This window comes from Empidonax traillii, unplaced genomic scaffold (assembly GCF_003031625.1).
Source record: "Empidonax traillii isolate 1590-97213 ecotype Southwest subspecies unplaced genomic scaffold, ASM303162v1 scaffold135:size1941959, whole genome shotgun sequence".
Classification (NCBI taxonomy): domain Eukaryota; kingdom Metazoa; phylum Chordata; class Aves; order Passeriformes; family Tyrannidae; genus Empidonax; species Empidonax traillii.
The window spans coordinates 1,917,271-1,932,339 of NW_020955328.1; the positions used below are offsets into that span (position 1 = coordinate 1,917,271).

Here is a 15,069-nt window from a genome sequence, read left to right on the forward strand (position 1 = left end):
GTTCTGAATCACCACCAGACTTGTGCTCACAGGCAGAACTCAGCGCTGGGCTTGGGCTTGAAATGTTCCAAAAAATTAATATCCATGAGTAGTTTTGCATAAAGGAGTTGTGCCATTCGGTTCACCAGGGGAGGCCTTTCTTCCCTAGGCAAGGCCAGAGAGTGTTTTAAAATAAATACATCCACCAGTTACCAGAAAACTGCTGTAAACACACGACTGTTTCTAAGACATTGCTGCCAATTACTGCATTTGTCCCCAGGATAAACCAGGCTGGATTTCTTTAATTCTGAACACTACTTGGCTTTCACTTGGAAGCAAACACGCAGGAACTCGGCATGGCCACAGCCTGTAATCCTCAGGCTTCACCTTTCTGCTGGCCAGGGGCTAAGAGAACCTCTTAAGTTTAGGAATCTTCCACAGCATGGCTGCCTTAAGGAGTCTGATTTAGAGGTTTAATCTCCAGAGGTTTAATGATTCATCACATTTGATAGACAGGAGAAATATGAAATATGGCCCATGTGCACTGCTGTAACTGGACTGACATCAGCCATCTATCATCACCTACCGTCTGTATTCTAAAGTATTTATATCCCATTATTGAATTCCTCACAATCTTTAAATATATTTCTCTCCTCAGCATCTTTATGAGATCAGGAAGAACTGTCACAGTTAAGAAAGGGAACAAAGAGGATGTTCTGCTCTGGCCTTGCAGGAAGAGTGAGAGAGACAAACTGAGCACATCTCTTGTCAAGGCCCCGCCACTGCATCACCGTCTTTCCATCTGCACCCTGTTTGTTTGCTAATAAAAATGAATACCAAATATTCCCCTTTGAAGACACCTCTGCTGTCCAAACACAGTGTTCAATGAGCTGCTCTTTCAAGTCATTTTACAGACAAGCAGGTGGGCCTTGAGCACTTTCAAAGCTGAAGTCTCTATTTTACAGAGTTCCTAAAGATGAGCTGTCACAACGTGCTGGTCCTGGAGGTTGGGGGTGAATGAGTTTGGGATCTTTATATTTTCTTATAAAAAGCTGTGCTGCTCTTATTATCTGCACCACAACCTCCAACAACTGCTTTATGAATTCATCTGCAGTAGAGTTTATCCTTCAGAGCATCACACTTTATCCAGGGTCTTCATTTGTATTCATCAGTGAGGATGGAAATAAAATTTAGCCTTAATTCAAAGACTAATTTAGATTTCGGTGTGTGATTAACATTCCACATACAATTACTACCATCAAAGTCAAGCATATGCATAAATCCTTGCAGGACTGGGGCCAAAAACATTTTTAAGTATCCACTTATTCAATACATTTTGTATAAAGAATTATTCTTATCTATTATTTATGCAAGGGTCTTAACTAGGTAAATCTTGACACAGCTAAGCCTCTCTCTATATATAATTACTCATTTTCTTACTTTTCATCTGGCTTCTCCTCCATACATTGTTATCTAATTCCACCAGCCCTTGGGTACGAGCACAGTTCACTAGCTGTAAATACAATTTACTCTTAGGAGCAACAGAAATATTCAGCAATCTCAAAAACTAAGTTTTCAGGAAAATGTGCAACAACTTCCAACAGGTAACAGCACTGACTGTATAATCTGCTGACAAGGACCATCAAAAAACAATCAATTATAAAGAATAAAAATCTATACTAAATGATAAATTATTGCAATACATCCAGGAAAAATACTGATTTTTCCATTAAATACCATCCCTCAACTAGTCCACTCAGAGTGGAATCACCAAAACTTTAATACTATGTTTTTGGCGTGCAGCACAGACACAATCAAACAGTTCACAAACATGTACAAGTGCAATATGCAGAGTGCAAAGGCAGCCTTGCTGTGGATTGTGTCCACCAGGATGTTCACAGCACCAGTCATGACGTTTGCCAGCAAGAAAAACAGCAGCTGGTTTTTGTTAATAGCACTAATCAGGCAAAGGTGTGGAAGCTCCTCTTCCCTCCCCACCGGCGCGGCCTCCGTTCCCAGCTTTTTGTTGGAATTAGGGGGCCTCGCAACGCTCCAGCTGCAGGGCACGCTGGAGCCCTTCACCAGCAGCTTTGCGAACACCAGGGTGAGATCGGTGGCCACAAAGAAGATAAATAACATCAGGCAGTGGGCAATGACCCAGAGGCAGTAGGAGAGGTTGGCCATCCGGCGGGACACGGGGTCCGTGTGCGCCTGGGACACGTGCAGGGACACGAACAGCACCACAACCGCCAGGGCCAGAACCCGCAGGGCCCCAAGCCAGCCCCTCACTGAGCCCCTGCACTTCAGCAGCCACAGCCCCACCTGCACACTCGCCAGGTAAATGGCCAGATACCCGACGAGGGAGAGCAGCCCTTCCCTGTTGGCATCCAGAAACCCAACCCTGCTGTCCCCGCCGCTGCTCCCACGCAGGAGAAACGTCTTGAGAGAGGTAGTGTTGAGAACGAGCTGATAAAGTGCAGCCAGAGTTAGAGCCACGACCCAAGACTTATTTTTAGGAAACAGGGCTAAAAGCAGAGATGCTGCGAGTCTCACGAACGCCAAGGTAAAGAAGAAATTCCAGTGCACTCCGTACTCCGACGTGTGCTCGTGGTACTCTATGGATTTAACGCTCAGCAGCCGCCCAACGCCCAGGGAAACCAAGGGCCAAACGGAAAAGAACTGCCTGGCCAGGTTGGAAAACTTGGGCTGTGTCTCAAGGGACTTCTGTCGAACCTCGGGACAAACGAGAGCGTTGCCGAAGATGAAAGCTCCCACCCCCAGATCCATAACTCCCGTGCCGTAGGTCTCGGCTTTGGCGTATCGCCTGGGGTACTGCGGGAAATCCACGGCTAAAATGCTGATGGACGTCAGCACATTGACATAGACACGGAACACGGTTATTGCTGGGATGTACTCGGGGTCCAAGCGTGTCTGCTGGAACTCCTTTACAACCTGCCCAAAGGGCACCCTGGTCTCCCGTTTTCTTTGGCTGCATATTTTGGAAAATATTCCGGCGCAGAAGGCGGCGAGGATAACTGGCATGAGGAAGAGGACTGGAGACAAGACGGTGCAGGAGAACAGCAGAGGGGATACCAGCACCAGGAAGTCCAGCAGCAGGCTGGATTTCCTCGAACTTATAGGTTTTCCACAGTGCAGGTGGTACAGGATCAGGAGGAGCCCTCTGCAGAGCAGGCACAGCGGAGCCAGGGACAAGCCCATGGAAATTTCCAGCAAACTGGTCCCGTTCAGGTTGCTGATAAAGGCTTCTTTCAGCTGTTTTTGGGACATCCTTCTTTCTTCCTCTGAAAACACAAACGGGAACTTGCGTTAGTTTTGTAGAACAGGGGGGTCAGAACTCCTTAAAAAGGAATCTTATGTACCGGTTCATTAAAGCACCATTGATTTCAGAGGTTATTGAGTTAGTTTTCAATTTAAAGAACACAGAGCAGCAGCCCCGGAGCTGGAAACACCAGCACTGGCCTGGGAAGCTGAGCAGAGGCACAGGAAACATGGAAGACTTGGGCAAGCTCCAGCATTATCCACCCTGCTGTGCTCCAGCAAGATTCTTTGTACATTTGTGCTTAAGATCTCTAAATACCAAATACTCCACCGACTATTCCCATTGTGAATAATCTTACTGCATGTCCCGCCCTGCAGAACACACTTTGCCATATTCTCTATAGCGTAAATGAAGCAGTTACCTAAAAAAGGACCCTTAAGGGACTCGGTGCTGCCAGGTCAGCAGCAAACCCGGCGGCTGAGATCCCCCACGGGCACCTCTTCGAGGCGGCCCCAGCCCAGCCCAGCCCGGCTCCTCCGGGAGAACACCCGTGGAACGTTCACAGCGCTAATTACCAGCTCAGAGCCAGCGGGTTTTGTTTCCCCCCCCCGCGGGAGGAGCGGGATCTTACCGGGAGCGGGGGCAGCCCGGGGTGGGGGCCGGGCCGGGCCGGGCCGTGCGTGTGTCCCGCATCGCAGGGACACCCATCCCGCAGGTAAAACCCGGCCCCGCTCGCCGCCCGCACTTTCGCCAGCGGAGCCGCTTCCGCAGCCGCCGAGACCCCGCCCGGGGCCCGCCCGAGCCTCCGCCCCCTCCGCTCCGGCCCCGCCGCTGCCCCGCTCCGGCCCCGCCGCCCGCGGTAAGTCCCGCACCGGCCCGGTCCGCCCCAGCGCTCCCGTTCTGTCCCATCCCATCCCATCCCATCCCATCCCTGCCATCCCATCCCATCCCATCCCATCCCGCGCCTCCCGCCGCCCCGGGATCGCTGCTCTGCCCGCGGCCCGCCCGCTCCCAGCCCGGCTCCGCTCCTGCCCGGGGGCACCGCGGGCCCGGCGGCAGCGCCCCTGGGGCTCCCTCACCCGCAGGGATCCCCCGGCATCCCGCAGGGATCCCCCCCCCCCCGCCCCCGGCATCCCGCACCGCCACAAAGGCCGCCGCGGCCCGCGGGAAACCGGGATGCACCGGCGGGGTTGGGGAATGGGGATCCCGAGCGGCTGCTCGGGGATCGAACCTGGCGCTAAGGAGCGTTTTCATGCCAGGTGAGAACGGAATAGGGAATGGAATAGGAATAGGGAATAGAATAGAATAGCATAGAATATGATAGAATAGAATATGATAGAATAGATAAATATAATTAGAACAGAATATTATATATTAGAATAGAATTAAAATAGAATATGTAGTAGAATTGGAATATAATATAATTAAAGTAGACTATAATAGAATTGGAAGAGAATTAAAATTAGAATTAGAATTAGAAATGGAGTGGAAGTAATGGCAGTTTCGGCTGCTGGAAGGACAGAATTCTTCCTGGCTCTGTGACTGGAATCTCTGTGTTTACCACAGAAATCCGAAGGGCTTGACTCACCTTGGGCTGGCTCCACAGTTTTCCAGAGGAAGCAGGAAGGGGACAGCAGCCTATCTGGTTTCTGCTGCAGTACAAACTTCTCTGAGTCACAGCCTTCCCAAAAGCACTGGCTGCTCCGATGCCGTCAGACCACAGATCTTTCCTATTTGTCCAAACTGGAAGAATTCAAGAAAAAGTTGCAATTTCTCTCCCAGAATTAGTAATTCAAGAGAAACAAAGCATTTTATTCCTGGTGTCAGGAAAGATTCATTATTCTCTCCAAATCAGCTTTATTTGCAGGGGCAGCAGAACATGTGACCGTCGCTGATAGTCTGGGTAGGCTTCCAAATGTTGCTTGGTCCCACTGGGATCAGTAATTCTGTCTGAAGCCTTCGGGCTTTGCCCCTGGAGAACAACATGTCCAGAGTTATTTGGTTCTAAATGCCTTTTTATTTTATCTTACCTCAGCATCCTGCAGTGTGATTTGAATGAAGTACCCCAAAGTCAGGCTCCTCTCCAGCGTTCCCATCCACAGGCCTGGACAAGATGCCAAAGCAGGTAAAGAGAAAACCAGGAATTGTGTGTGCTAATTAAATTTTGCTGCCAGGAAAGAATTCTTGGCTTATTTCCATGCAGTCAGGATTAGGTAACTGCTAATAAATATTCACCCCTACTTCATGAACTGACTGGACTGTTTACTGTGGGTTTGAGCTGTGCTACCAACAGCAGGCAGGATCTTTGCTGTGCCCTTGGCTTTAGCAGGGCAGCTGCTAATGCAGGTACCAAGCACATCCTTAAGGGTATTTATTCCCTTCTTCATTTTCTTATCTAACCTCTCCTTTCCCTGGAAATGACAAACAGGACCTGGAATTTCTCTTTTAGTTTTCCATGATGTTTGTACAATAAATGTGTCCTTCCAGCCAATATTGTCAAGGGCATGGGAGCCCAGAGGCAAAGATTTGAACAGTGATTCAGAGGGGACAGGTCTTCAGCTTAAAGCAGGCCAGCTCTTCCAGCACCACCATTTCTGTCTCCTGGCTGTGGTGTGTGCACCCTGTGCTCTGAAAATGAAAGTTCCTGCTGGGAAAAGTGCGGTTGTGTTGGTCCACAGTCGGACGTGGGAGCAGTAGAAGAGCTGGAATAGTGGATGAGGTGAAAGTCCAGCTGGATTCAGCCTTTGACTGGTGCTGATCTGACACCCCCTCCAGGAAAATGGCCAAAAAGGAGATCCTCTCATCCAGAATGACCTCAGTGAATCATTTGAAGAAGAAGTGAGAGCCTTCCTCAGCGACGAAGAGAAACTGCACCTTTTTGATGACCTCACAAAAGTTAATCCAGTGACAACTGCGACAGGTAGGAGCAGCCAGGGGAGGATTTCCTGAGGAATCACTTTCCCTGGCTACTGATCTGGGGTAGTTCCTGCTCTCATTGCATCAATACTGCCATGAACACAGTAGTTAAAGATTCAAAGCCTCTTAAAGCCTGTTCTGGGCCTTGGAAAGTTACACTTAGCACGCTCTGCAGGCAGAGCTCACATGGGTGTCGTTGGTTCAGGCAGCAAGGTGTGAGTTGACACGACTGAAGGACTCCTGCAGGACCTTGGCATTGCAGTTTGGTGTTACCTGAACACATCAGAGAACGAGCTCTAACTTAGATTCCAAATATAGCCATGAAAGTGGTCCTAAAAAGTAAAGTCCTCCCTCAGCTTTTAAAGATGATGCTGTTAGAAGAAGCTGAGATGGGGAGTCCTTGCCTGTTTCTTCTGCAAGGGAACAGATTTGCCCTCTAGGACTGTGTGAAACCCCATAAAAGCAGAGGATTTATTGAAGGGAATAGCAGATCCCTTAAGATTTTTACAAATAAGGGCAACTCTTGAAGACATTGTTAAGTGCATTAGACCCATGTCTAAGTCTTGGTCACCTCATTCTCTGTTAAACCCAATAGGTAACATACCTGAAGGTGTTTGTTCCAGACAGGCTCAGGATGAATCAAATACACTTTGCAGAAGGTGCTAACAGAAGGTGTGTTTTCCAGTTCTGAAATGCCTTCAAGCAAGGTACAGAGTCAACTTGTTCTACACCAATGCTGGCTGCAGCCTCGTGGCTTTAAACCCCTTCCAGCCTTTCTCCTGCCTCTACTCCCCTGAGCTGATGAGAGAGTACCACGTTGCACTTCGTCCTCAGGTAATGCTTGTGTTTGAAATACCTGTCCCCCTGCAGAACCCAGATGGCAAGCTCCTCAAACTCTATATGAGCAAAACACTCCTGAAAGCTGAAACCCATTTCTAGTGAAATATTAGTTCTGTGAAAAGAGCAGTGCTGTTTGGAGGTAAATGGGAGATGACCTTTACTATCCATTGCTGTTGAACTGTGTAATTGCTGTTCTCTTAAATCTGAATATTCTCTTTCACTGCCAGGATTTAAAGCCTCACATCTTTGCAGTGGCTGAGCAAACCTACAGAAACGTCCAAAACCAGGTGGAGCCCGTGAACCAGTCCATCATTGTGAGTGGAGAAAGTGGTGCTGGCAAGGTAAGAAAATCTCTCTTTTTGTAGTGCAGAGTATTGCAGTGAAGGAGCAGAGATGAATTAAAACCCCCTCTGATGGAGCACGTAGCCAGTCTGCTCCAGTGTGACTCTCCTGAAATCTGTGTGAAGCATTAAGTGATTGCTGCAGTTAAACACACTCTGCTCAATATAGCTGCTCTTCAGGTGACATCTGTCATTTCTGGGAGGGCTGGGTTTGAATCATTCAACAGCAACTGCACCTGAGTTTGTCTGGGAGCTCGTGTGGGTCTCGGCAAACCCTGTGTAGAGACTTAGAGGGAGCAGAGAGTTCAGAGCCTGTCCTGGGCCCTCCTGTGATGGCCCTTCCCTGCTCAGGACAGCATTGTGAGGGTATTTTTAAGGCCTGAGAACAAAATGGTTTGCTGGGTGTTAATGACTCAAAATCCATTTATATTCCCTTCATCTTAAGACGCTGGCAATTCTAGCTGAGCTTCCAGATGGTGACATCTCAATGAAGCTGCCATTCAGCAAAGCACTCCCACTCCAGCAGCCTTGCGGTGTGTGCCTGTGGCACAGAGTTTGCACTGAGGCAGAGCTGCCAGCCTGACACAGTTACTCTCTTTAGCCTCCCCAGCAGCTGCACGCTGTGTTTCCAGCAGCCAGCACTGCTCACTCACTGACACAGCTGATAACGTGGCACAAACAGGGCCCTATTGTGCAGCCTCTCTCTTGCAGACCTGGACCTCTCGCTGCCTTATGAAGTTCTATGCCTCTGTTGCTGCTTCAGCTGTCTGCCTAAAAGGCAGTGAAACCGTGGAAAGGATAGAGAGGAGAGTGCTGGACTCCAACCCTGTCATGGAAGCATTTGGTAAATGAGGCTTTTTTTAAAGCAAAAAGCAGTAATGGCCACTGTGGGAATTTTCTTGGTTAGTACGCCAATCTAAGCTACGTCTCGGTCCTCTCCTTAAAAATAAACTCTCAAAATACAGGACCAAATCACCCTTAGTATGTGTATGTCCTACATGGGAGAGTGGAACCACTCTGATTCTGTGTGTCCCTGGCAATTCCCCAGGCAATGCCTGCACCCTGCGGAACAACAACAGCAGCCGCTTCGGGAAGTACATCCAGCTGCAGCTAGACAGGTAACAGCCACTCTGTGAACCCATTGTCTGCTTCCTTTAAACCTGGATGAAATAGGAAATTAGGCTTGCACAAAACTGAAGGTGAACTGCAAAGCATTCACAGTCAGTTGGTGTCACAAAACACGGCACCTGTTGGGATTCTGGAAGGGGTTTTGCTGAAATCTTTGCTCTTTCTCCCCCTCTAGATTCCACCATCTGAGCAGTGCTTCCATTCAGACCTTCCTTTTGGAGAAGACCAGAGTTGCCTATCAGGCCCCCAATGAAAGAAACTTTCATATTTTTTATCAGGTTTGCCTTCAGTTAATTTTGCTGCATATTTCTGACAAACAGGGGGATGAAATCACCAGATTTAGCACAGTTGCAACTTTTAATAATTAACAGTTTCCCCGTCTGCCAGGCTTCCAAATGAAACCACCCTCCCAGTATGTTACTCTTCCTTGTCCGTGAGCTGTAAATACCAAAGGCACAATTCAATCCTTACCTTGTTTTCTGCCTCCAGATCACCAAAGGTGCTACTGCAGAGGAGAGGCTGGAGTGGAACCTTCCAGAAGGGGCTGAGTACCGCTGGCTGCCAAATTCTGAAAGAAATTTGGATGGTAAAGATGAGTTGCACTGCCCATTAATAACAGCTGGAACTTCACAGGAAGGCAGGCAAAAATATGTCCTGTTCAGTCCCCTGCCCCAGGGCCACCTGCATCAGGGGATTCTATTGAAGTTTCTATTTGCACTATTAAGTCTTAAAACTCAACCTGGCCTAAAGCAGCTGTTTCTGGCTGGCGAATTTGCATCTCTGGGGCCGTGTTTTGAAACTGTCTTGTTTTTTTGGATGTGCTTCAGCACCTGCTGCCTCACTGGAGAGCCACAGAGGCAGCGCTGAGCCAGGGACCGGGTTCTCCAGCCTGTACTGTGGGATTTACCCAAACTGCATCATCTGGCTCCCTCGGTGTCCTGTGGCAGTTCCAGCTGTGCAGTGTCCTGCTTGCCCCTGTTTGTGTGCATGGCTTTGTTTTTAACCAGCCCCTGTTTGGCTTTGCAGAGGACAGCTTGGAGGTGACCAGAGCTGCCATGTGTCACCTGGGCATCGACCGCTCCGCGCAGAGCGAGCTTTTCAAGGTCAGGTACAAAGGGGGGACACCCCGAGGCTGCTCAGGGTGTCTGGATTGTCCTCCTGGTGTGGGATTGCTGCACAGCACGGGCTGGTTGGTGCTCCTGCAGCAGCACATCAGGTTGCACAGCCAAATCTTAGATCCCAGCTCAAAGCCTCCACCTGTGAACTGCAGTTTTCCTCCAGGAACTGCAGCTCTGGGGATTCACGCAGCAGCTTGGAGTCTGCTCGCTTCTTGCTGTGCAGAAATGTTGTCACTTGTCCTGTTGCTGGGGCTAAAGGAAGGCTCAGAGGACACTGCCTTGGAGGGGAGCTGCTTTAAAAACCTCAGTTATTCTGTTTCAGGTATTATCAGGCCTCCTCCACCTTGGGAATGTCCAGTTCTCTAACCCAGTGGATGAATCTCAGCCTTGTGAACTAGAAGACAAAACCAAAGGTGAGGCAACAACCACGCCATGCTCCAGGGAGTCCTGTTATCTCAGTGCAGATGCCTGATGGAAAGGATTACTGCACCCTTCTGCTGATACAGATTATCAAGGTCATGAGCAACCCAAAATTTAAGCTTGTTTTTGTGAGTAAACAAAACTCTACTGCTCCCCTGCTCTGAGAGACAATATCCCTCTGTGACAGGTCAGGGCAACTTCAGCACCAGTCAGTCACTCCAGCAGGATTATTGGCAGAACTGTGACTCTTGATTGTAATCTTAGCCATGACATCACAACACTTGCAGAAATGTGACCCAGAGTGGAGAGCAGGGCTTTTAACATCAAAGCTTTGAAGTTTTCATGGTAAAGCCTTAAGCTGAGTAACAGATAATCTTGTCAAATTGCAGCATAAATGTAGGTGGTTCTGCATGTCTTTAGGAGGCTCGTGGGTCTGGTTTTCCTTCAGAACCAGAGCTGTCCCAAACAGTGAAGTTTCCTCCTATGATTTCACAAGCTCTGAAATCACACTATTCAATATTAAATCGTTTTTCATACAGCTCAGCTTAGCAGGATCTTAAATGCTTTGTTAGCAAATACTCATTGTTCTACATGTTCTGGTTTTTTCCCTGTTTTTTTTTCTGGCCATGACTGATTTGTCTGCCTGGATTTCAAGGTCTCTGCTCAAAAAAGGTGAACAAGTAACAAAGACTAGAGAGACTCTATCAAATGCCAACTTCAGTGTGACAAACTTCAGAATGTCTTGGTATTGGTTCATTTTAAACAGAGTACCTGAAATTCTAGGGGAACTCTACATCCAAATTAAGAGTCTGGTCTTGCAAAACTTGCTGCCAAGTTTGGGTGAAAAGATCCAAAATCCACACTGAAGTTGGTGAGCTCATGGAAGTGTCATTTTCCTACATTAGAGACCTTCCATAGCTTAAAGGACCTGCATGCAGCTGACCTGGCGCTGTTTGTTCTCCTGAACAAGGGTTTGTGAAGACCACTGGAGATCTGCTGAAGATCCCCGCGGAGGAACTGCTGGAATCACTAAGAATTCGGACAATAACTGCTGGGAAACAACAGCAGGTGTTCAAGAAGCCCTGCTCCCGGGCTGAGTGTGAGACCAGGAGGGATTGCCTGGCCAAAGTCATCTACGCCAGGTGCGGACCTGCCAGTCCACGGGGCTTCTGGGAGGGAAGAGGGAGCCCAGAGGGATTCCCTTCCCCTGACCTTCTGCTTGGATTCTATAAATGTAACCCTTCCCCTCCCAGCACACCTTCATTCTGCTGCACCTGCCAGAGAATCCTGCAGTGCTGCTGCTTCATGGCACAGCTTTCTGTTCCCTCCAAGTGACCCCGAGCAGGAACGGAACAGTGCCCTGCAGGCAGCTTCCAGCTAATCCCACTGTCCTTGCAGATTGTTTGAATGGCTCGTTCTGGTCATCAATGAAAGCATCTATGCAGACCCATCGGTGTGGACCAGCTTCATAGGTATGGATATTCCACAGTCCACCTGGTTTAACCTAAAGACCTTCAAGCTACCCCTAGACTAAAGCTCACTGTTCTTCCCACGTTCCTTCTAGGCCTGCTGGATGTTTATGGCTTTGAAGCCTTCCCTGAAAACAACTTGGAGCAGCTCTGTATTAATTATGCCAACGAGAAACTGCAGCAGCACTTTGTAGCACACTACCTGAAGGCACAGCAGGTGAGACCCCACTAAGAGGAAAAAAAAAAAAAATCTAGTTTTAAACCAGCATCTTTTGTCACTTCAACTGTTATTTCTGTGCCTCTAGTCAGAATGCAACCTTCAGTCAGCCAGCAGTGCCACAGAGAGCAGTGGGAGGTGAGAGTGGCTTTGTAAAGAGGAGAGTGTGGGGCAGTTGGTGGAATGTCACAGCTTTCTGTCTTGGGGACTGCAAATCTGTTCCCTGTTCCCCAGTGCAGCTCCATTACCACACTGCTCTTTGCCATTAACTGCAGTCTGGGAAATTGTTTTCTTTATGGCACCAGCACGCTGGCACCTCCTGCCTCCCAGCGTGGCTTTGTCAATTTGTTCAGGAGATAAGTATTTCTCTGACTACAGTTTGTGCTTTGACATTCCCAGGCCTTTTTCCCTGCCTGCCCTCCTCGTCACTGTGCCAGGGGTTAATGGTCAGTGAAGATGGAAACCAAGTTCAAGCACACAATTACTTGCCTTGAAACTGCTCCATGACCTCTGTTTACTGCTCCCCTCCCAGCCACTGCCTGCCCTCTTACCTCTCTGCCTCTGGCTGGGGCCCAAACCACTTAAATGCCATTAGTGGCTGCGCTGAGCAAGCTTTTGGCAGGAGACTTTTAAAATAACTGCCCAGAGCTTGAGCTTGTTAAACACTCCTGACAGTCTGTCCTGTAATTCAGCATAAATATTGTACAGATTATTCCAACTAATATCTCTCTGTACTTCCTCTTGGATCAGGCTTTAAAAGGAGCCCAGTTGGTAAAGGCTGGCACACAAAGGTTGGGTTGGGGCTGTGTCCCAGTCTAAGGAAGGAGCTCTGCACGTTCCTTGCCCTTCAGGGCAAATCTCAGCACAGCCAGGACAGGCTTTGTGTGACTGTAGCCTCTGTTTACTCTCTAAACCAGCCTTGCAGCTCACTCTGATAGATCTGTGAGGTTCCCAAGTACTCAAACAAATTGTCCCAGCGGGCTCTGATCCATACTCCAAAGCTACCTGGGCAAGAATATCCTCATTTGTGGTGTTTTTTTTTTTTCTCAACATGCTCTTAAACTCGAGCTGAGCTTTGGGTGAGCAGCTGAGCTGGGATTAACTCATTAAACATTAACTGCATCAACTGCACAAGACACACAGTTCTAGGCTCTGGTGCCCTCTGCTGCAGGATAATCCTTTCCCTCTTCCCTCAGGAAGAATATGCAGCTGAAGGCCTGCAGTGGTCATTCATAAACTACCAGGATAACCAGAACTGCCTTGACCTCATAGAGGGAAATCCTCTCAGCATTTTTTCCTTGCTGAACGAGGTGAGTGTGATCTAAACCCTGCATTTTCTTGGCCTAGTTTCCTGCCTTTGTCCCACACCACAACATGAACAGTCCATTAGCAGAAAACTTGCCAGCTATACAATTCCTGCAGAGCTCTGCTTTCGGAATAATCACCACACTGCTCCCTCATATTCTGAGTATCCTTTTGCCTCCGATCTGGGATGTTCTGATTCAACCCCCCAACCCTTCAGGGTTGTAACAGCAAAATGGCTGTGACTTTAAATTGAAGTGGTTTAGCTTTAGAGTCAGTTCTTTGTGGCAGAGGAGATGCTGCCAGCCTGTCTCATTTGCAGGAGTGTCGCCTGAACAGACCCTCCAACACCCACCTGCTCCAGACTCGGATCGAGAAAGGCCTGTCTGGGAACCAGTGTTTGAGCAGAGACAGGTTTAGTAAGAAGCCCAACTTCATCATTTCACATTATGCTGGCAAAGTCTGCTACCAGCTGGCAGCTATGGTGGAGAAAAACAAGGTAGGTGTTTTCAGAAAGAGCTGGTAAATCTTACAGACCAGAAGGGGTTTCAGTCAAAGCACTGCTCACCAGCCCGGTCAGGGGTGTGTGCTGGGTGTGCATACCTTGCTCCAGAGAAATCCTTCAGGCCATGGAAAGCTGGGTGATGTTCTTGGTCTGGTTTTCAGTCCATCACTGGCACAAACAGTTGCTTTTGTTAGACCTTTCAGCTGAGGATTAAGTGGACCATCACCAAATCATGGCCTCTCCCATTCTCGGGAGATGCAGAACTGTTAATGGCATCAGGGCCTTTTTATAACCATGAATAGAGTGCTTCATTTCCCCTAAAAAAAAATCAGGTAAGTTTATGAGAAACAAGAGCATGGACTTTCCCGGAAATTCTGGAAGTATTCAAATTTTGGCCTCGTTGTGCCATCAGGGAATAAGTAAAATAGGTGATACAATAAAACACCATCTCTTAATTAAAAGGAATGTTTCTAACAGACTTTCTAATGTTTGCTGCAGACTGTCCTTTTAAACCAGTTCTGGCTCACTCGAGCTGTGTAGCAAGAACAGTGTTGGGAGCAGTCACACATTTGACAGGGTCTGCTAAATATTCAGGCAAACATTGTTTTCTGTTCCCAGATCTGACTGTGAATGAATGGACATGGTCAGATTTGGAACTGCAGCTGTGGTTAAATCAAAGTTGGCATCAGCAAGACTGTTCCCTCTATTTTTGTGGCGTTTTTAGCCATTTGCAGAGGTGGCAGCTTCTGCCCAAGTCCAATCTCTAACACACAGTGTCTGTGTTTGCAGGATGCTGTTCCACCAGAGCTGCTCCATGTTTTGCAGAACTCTAAGGACTCCTTGCTTCAAAAATTATTTCCTGTGACAGAAAACAACCAGAATAACATCAAAACCCAGAACAGAGCACCTGTTGTTACAGTGGTGTCCAAGTTCAAGGTACATCCTATTCAGCTTCCTGCTTTCTCCTGCTGCCTTCGCGACTAGATGAGAAAACAGGAGCTGGATGAAGATCAGTAAATGATGTAAAAATGAAACAGCTGTAAAACAGAAACAGCTTCAGACTCCTGATATTGTCTGGGTCTTAACTCCCTCTGATTTTACCTTTAACAGTTGGGCACCTGCCTTTTTGAGGCTGCTTCTTACCTGCTCCTCTTGAGGGGTTCACGTCAACAGATGGCCCTGCTATAATTTTGGAAACTTTCTGAACTTACCATCAGCAGTTTGATAAAAGCACCCACAGAGTGGATTTTTTTGCTGAAGTTGTCCCTGTAGAATTGCTCTGACTCTGTAAAGCCATCCTTGCAAAAATCAGCTCCCTGGGTTTGGTAGAAGACCCCTGATGAGCTGAGCTCCCTGTGGAGGAGTTGTCCCTGATCCATCCCCTGCTTGTTTTGTGCAGAGCTCCCTGGAACACCTCATGCAGATTCTGGACAGGACCACGCCCCACTACATCCGCTGCATCAAGCCCAACGCTGACTGCAAGGCAATGACTTTTAAAAGAGAGGAGGTAACTTTGCCAAAGCCTTTGCTCCCTGAGAAGCCTCCTGGAGACAC

At 48.2% G+C, this 15,069-nt stretch overlaps 2 protein-coding genes across 4 annotated transcripts in view; one reads left to right on the forward strand and one right to left on the reverse strand.

Annotated features, from left to right (window-relative positions):
- Window positions 1-1,729: 1,729 nt before the first annotated feature.
- Window positions 1,730-9,586, reverse strand: PIGW (phosphatidylinositol glycan anchor biosynthesis class W). 2 transcript variants are annotated; one of them, XM_027883886.1, is made up of 3 exons: window positions 8,956-9,586; window positions 4,848-4,989; window positions 1,730-3,281 (listed from the first exon to the last, which is right to left on the reverse strand). In XM_027883886.1, the coding sequence occupies exon 3, from the start codon at window positions 3,265-3,267 to the stop codon at window positions 1,747-1,749; it is 1,521 nt and encodes a 506-aa protein (XP_027739687.1). In that variant the 5' UTR covers window positions 3,268-3,281; window positions 4,848-4,989; window positions 8,956-9,586; the 3' UTR covers window positions 1,730-1,746. The 2 variants fall into 2 exon arrangements, with proteins under 2 accessions (XP_027739687.1, XP_027739688.1); XM_027883887.1 differs by lacking the exons at window positions 4,848-4,989; window positions 8,956-9,586 and adding an exon at window positions 3,891-3,906.
- MYO19 (myosin XIX) overlaps window positions 4,076-15,069 on the forward strand; it is a 17,199-nt gene continuing 6,205 nt past the window's right edge. The window contains exons 1-18 of one of the 2 annotated variants that reach the window (XM_027883879.1): window positions 4,076-4,118; window positions 5,295-5,384; window positions 6,035-6,179; window positions 6,861-7,009; window positions 7,243-7,356; window positions 8,068-8,200; window positions 8,405-8,474; window positions 8,660-8,762; window positions 8,974-9,070; window positions 9,511-9,587; window positions 9,925-10,015; window positions 10,993-11,164; window positions 11,421-11,494; window positions 11,587-11,708; window positions 12,905-13,018; window positions 13,333-13,509; window positions 14,305-14,451; window positions 14,915-15,022. In XM_027883879.1, the coding sequence (XP_027739680.1) occupies window positions 5,373-5,384; window positions 6,035-6,179; window positions 6,861-7,009; window positions 7,243-7,356; window positions 8,068-8,200; window positions 8,405-8,474; window positions 8,660-8,762; window positions 8,974-9,070; window positions 9,511-9,587; window positions 9,925-10,015; window positions 10,993-11,164; window positions 11,421-11,494; window positions 11,587-11,708; window positions 12,905-13,018; window positions 13,333-13,509; window positions 14,305-14,451; window positions 14,915-15,022 (1,905 nt within the window). In that variant the 5' untranslated portion in view covers window positions 4,076-4,118; window positions 5,295-5,372. Of the gene's footprint in view, window positions 4,119-4,475; window positions 4,519-5,294; window positions 5,385-6,034; window positions 6,180-6,860; window positions 7,010-7,242; window positions 7,357-8,067; window positions 8,201-8,404; window positions 8,475-8,659; window positions 8,763-8,973; window positions 9,071-9,510; window positions 9,588-9,924; window positions 10,016-10,992; window positions 11,165-11,420; window positions 11,495-11,586; window positions 11,709-12,904; window positions 13,019-13,332; window positions 13,510-14,304; window positions 14,452-14,914; window positions 15,023-15,069 lie in introns of those variants that run through there. The other variant, XM_027883878.1, reaches the window with a different exon arrangement.

Excerpts from the sequence above, each read along its gene's own strand:
- PIGW (XM_027883886.1), bottom strand. The coding sequence starts at position 3,267 with ATGTCCCAAAAACAGCTGAAAGAAGCCTTTATCAGCAACCTGAACGGG.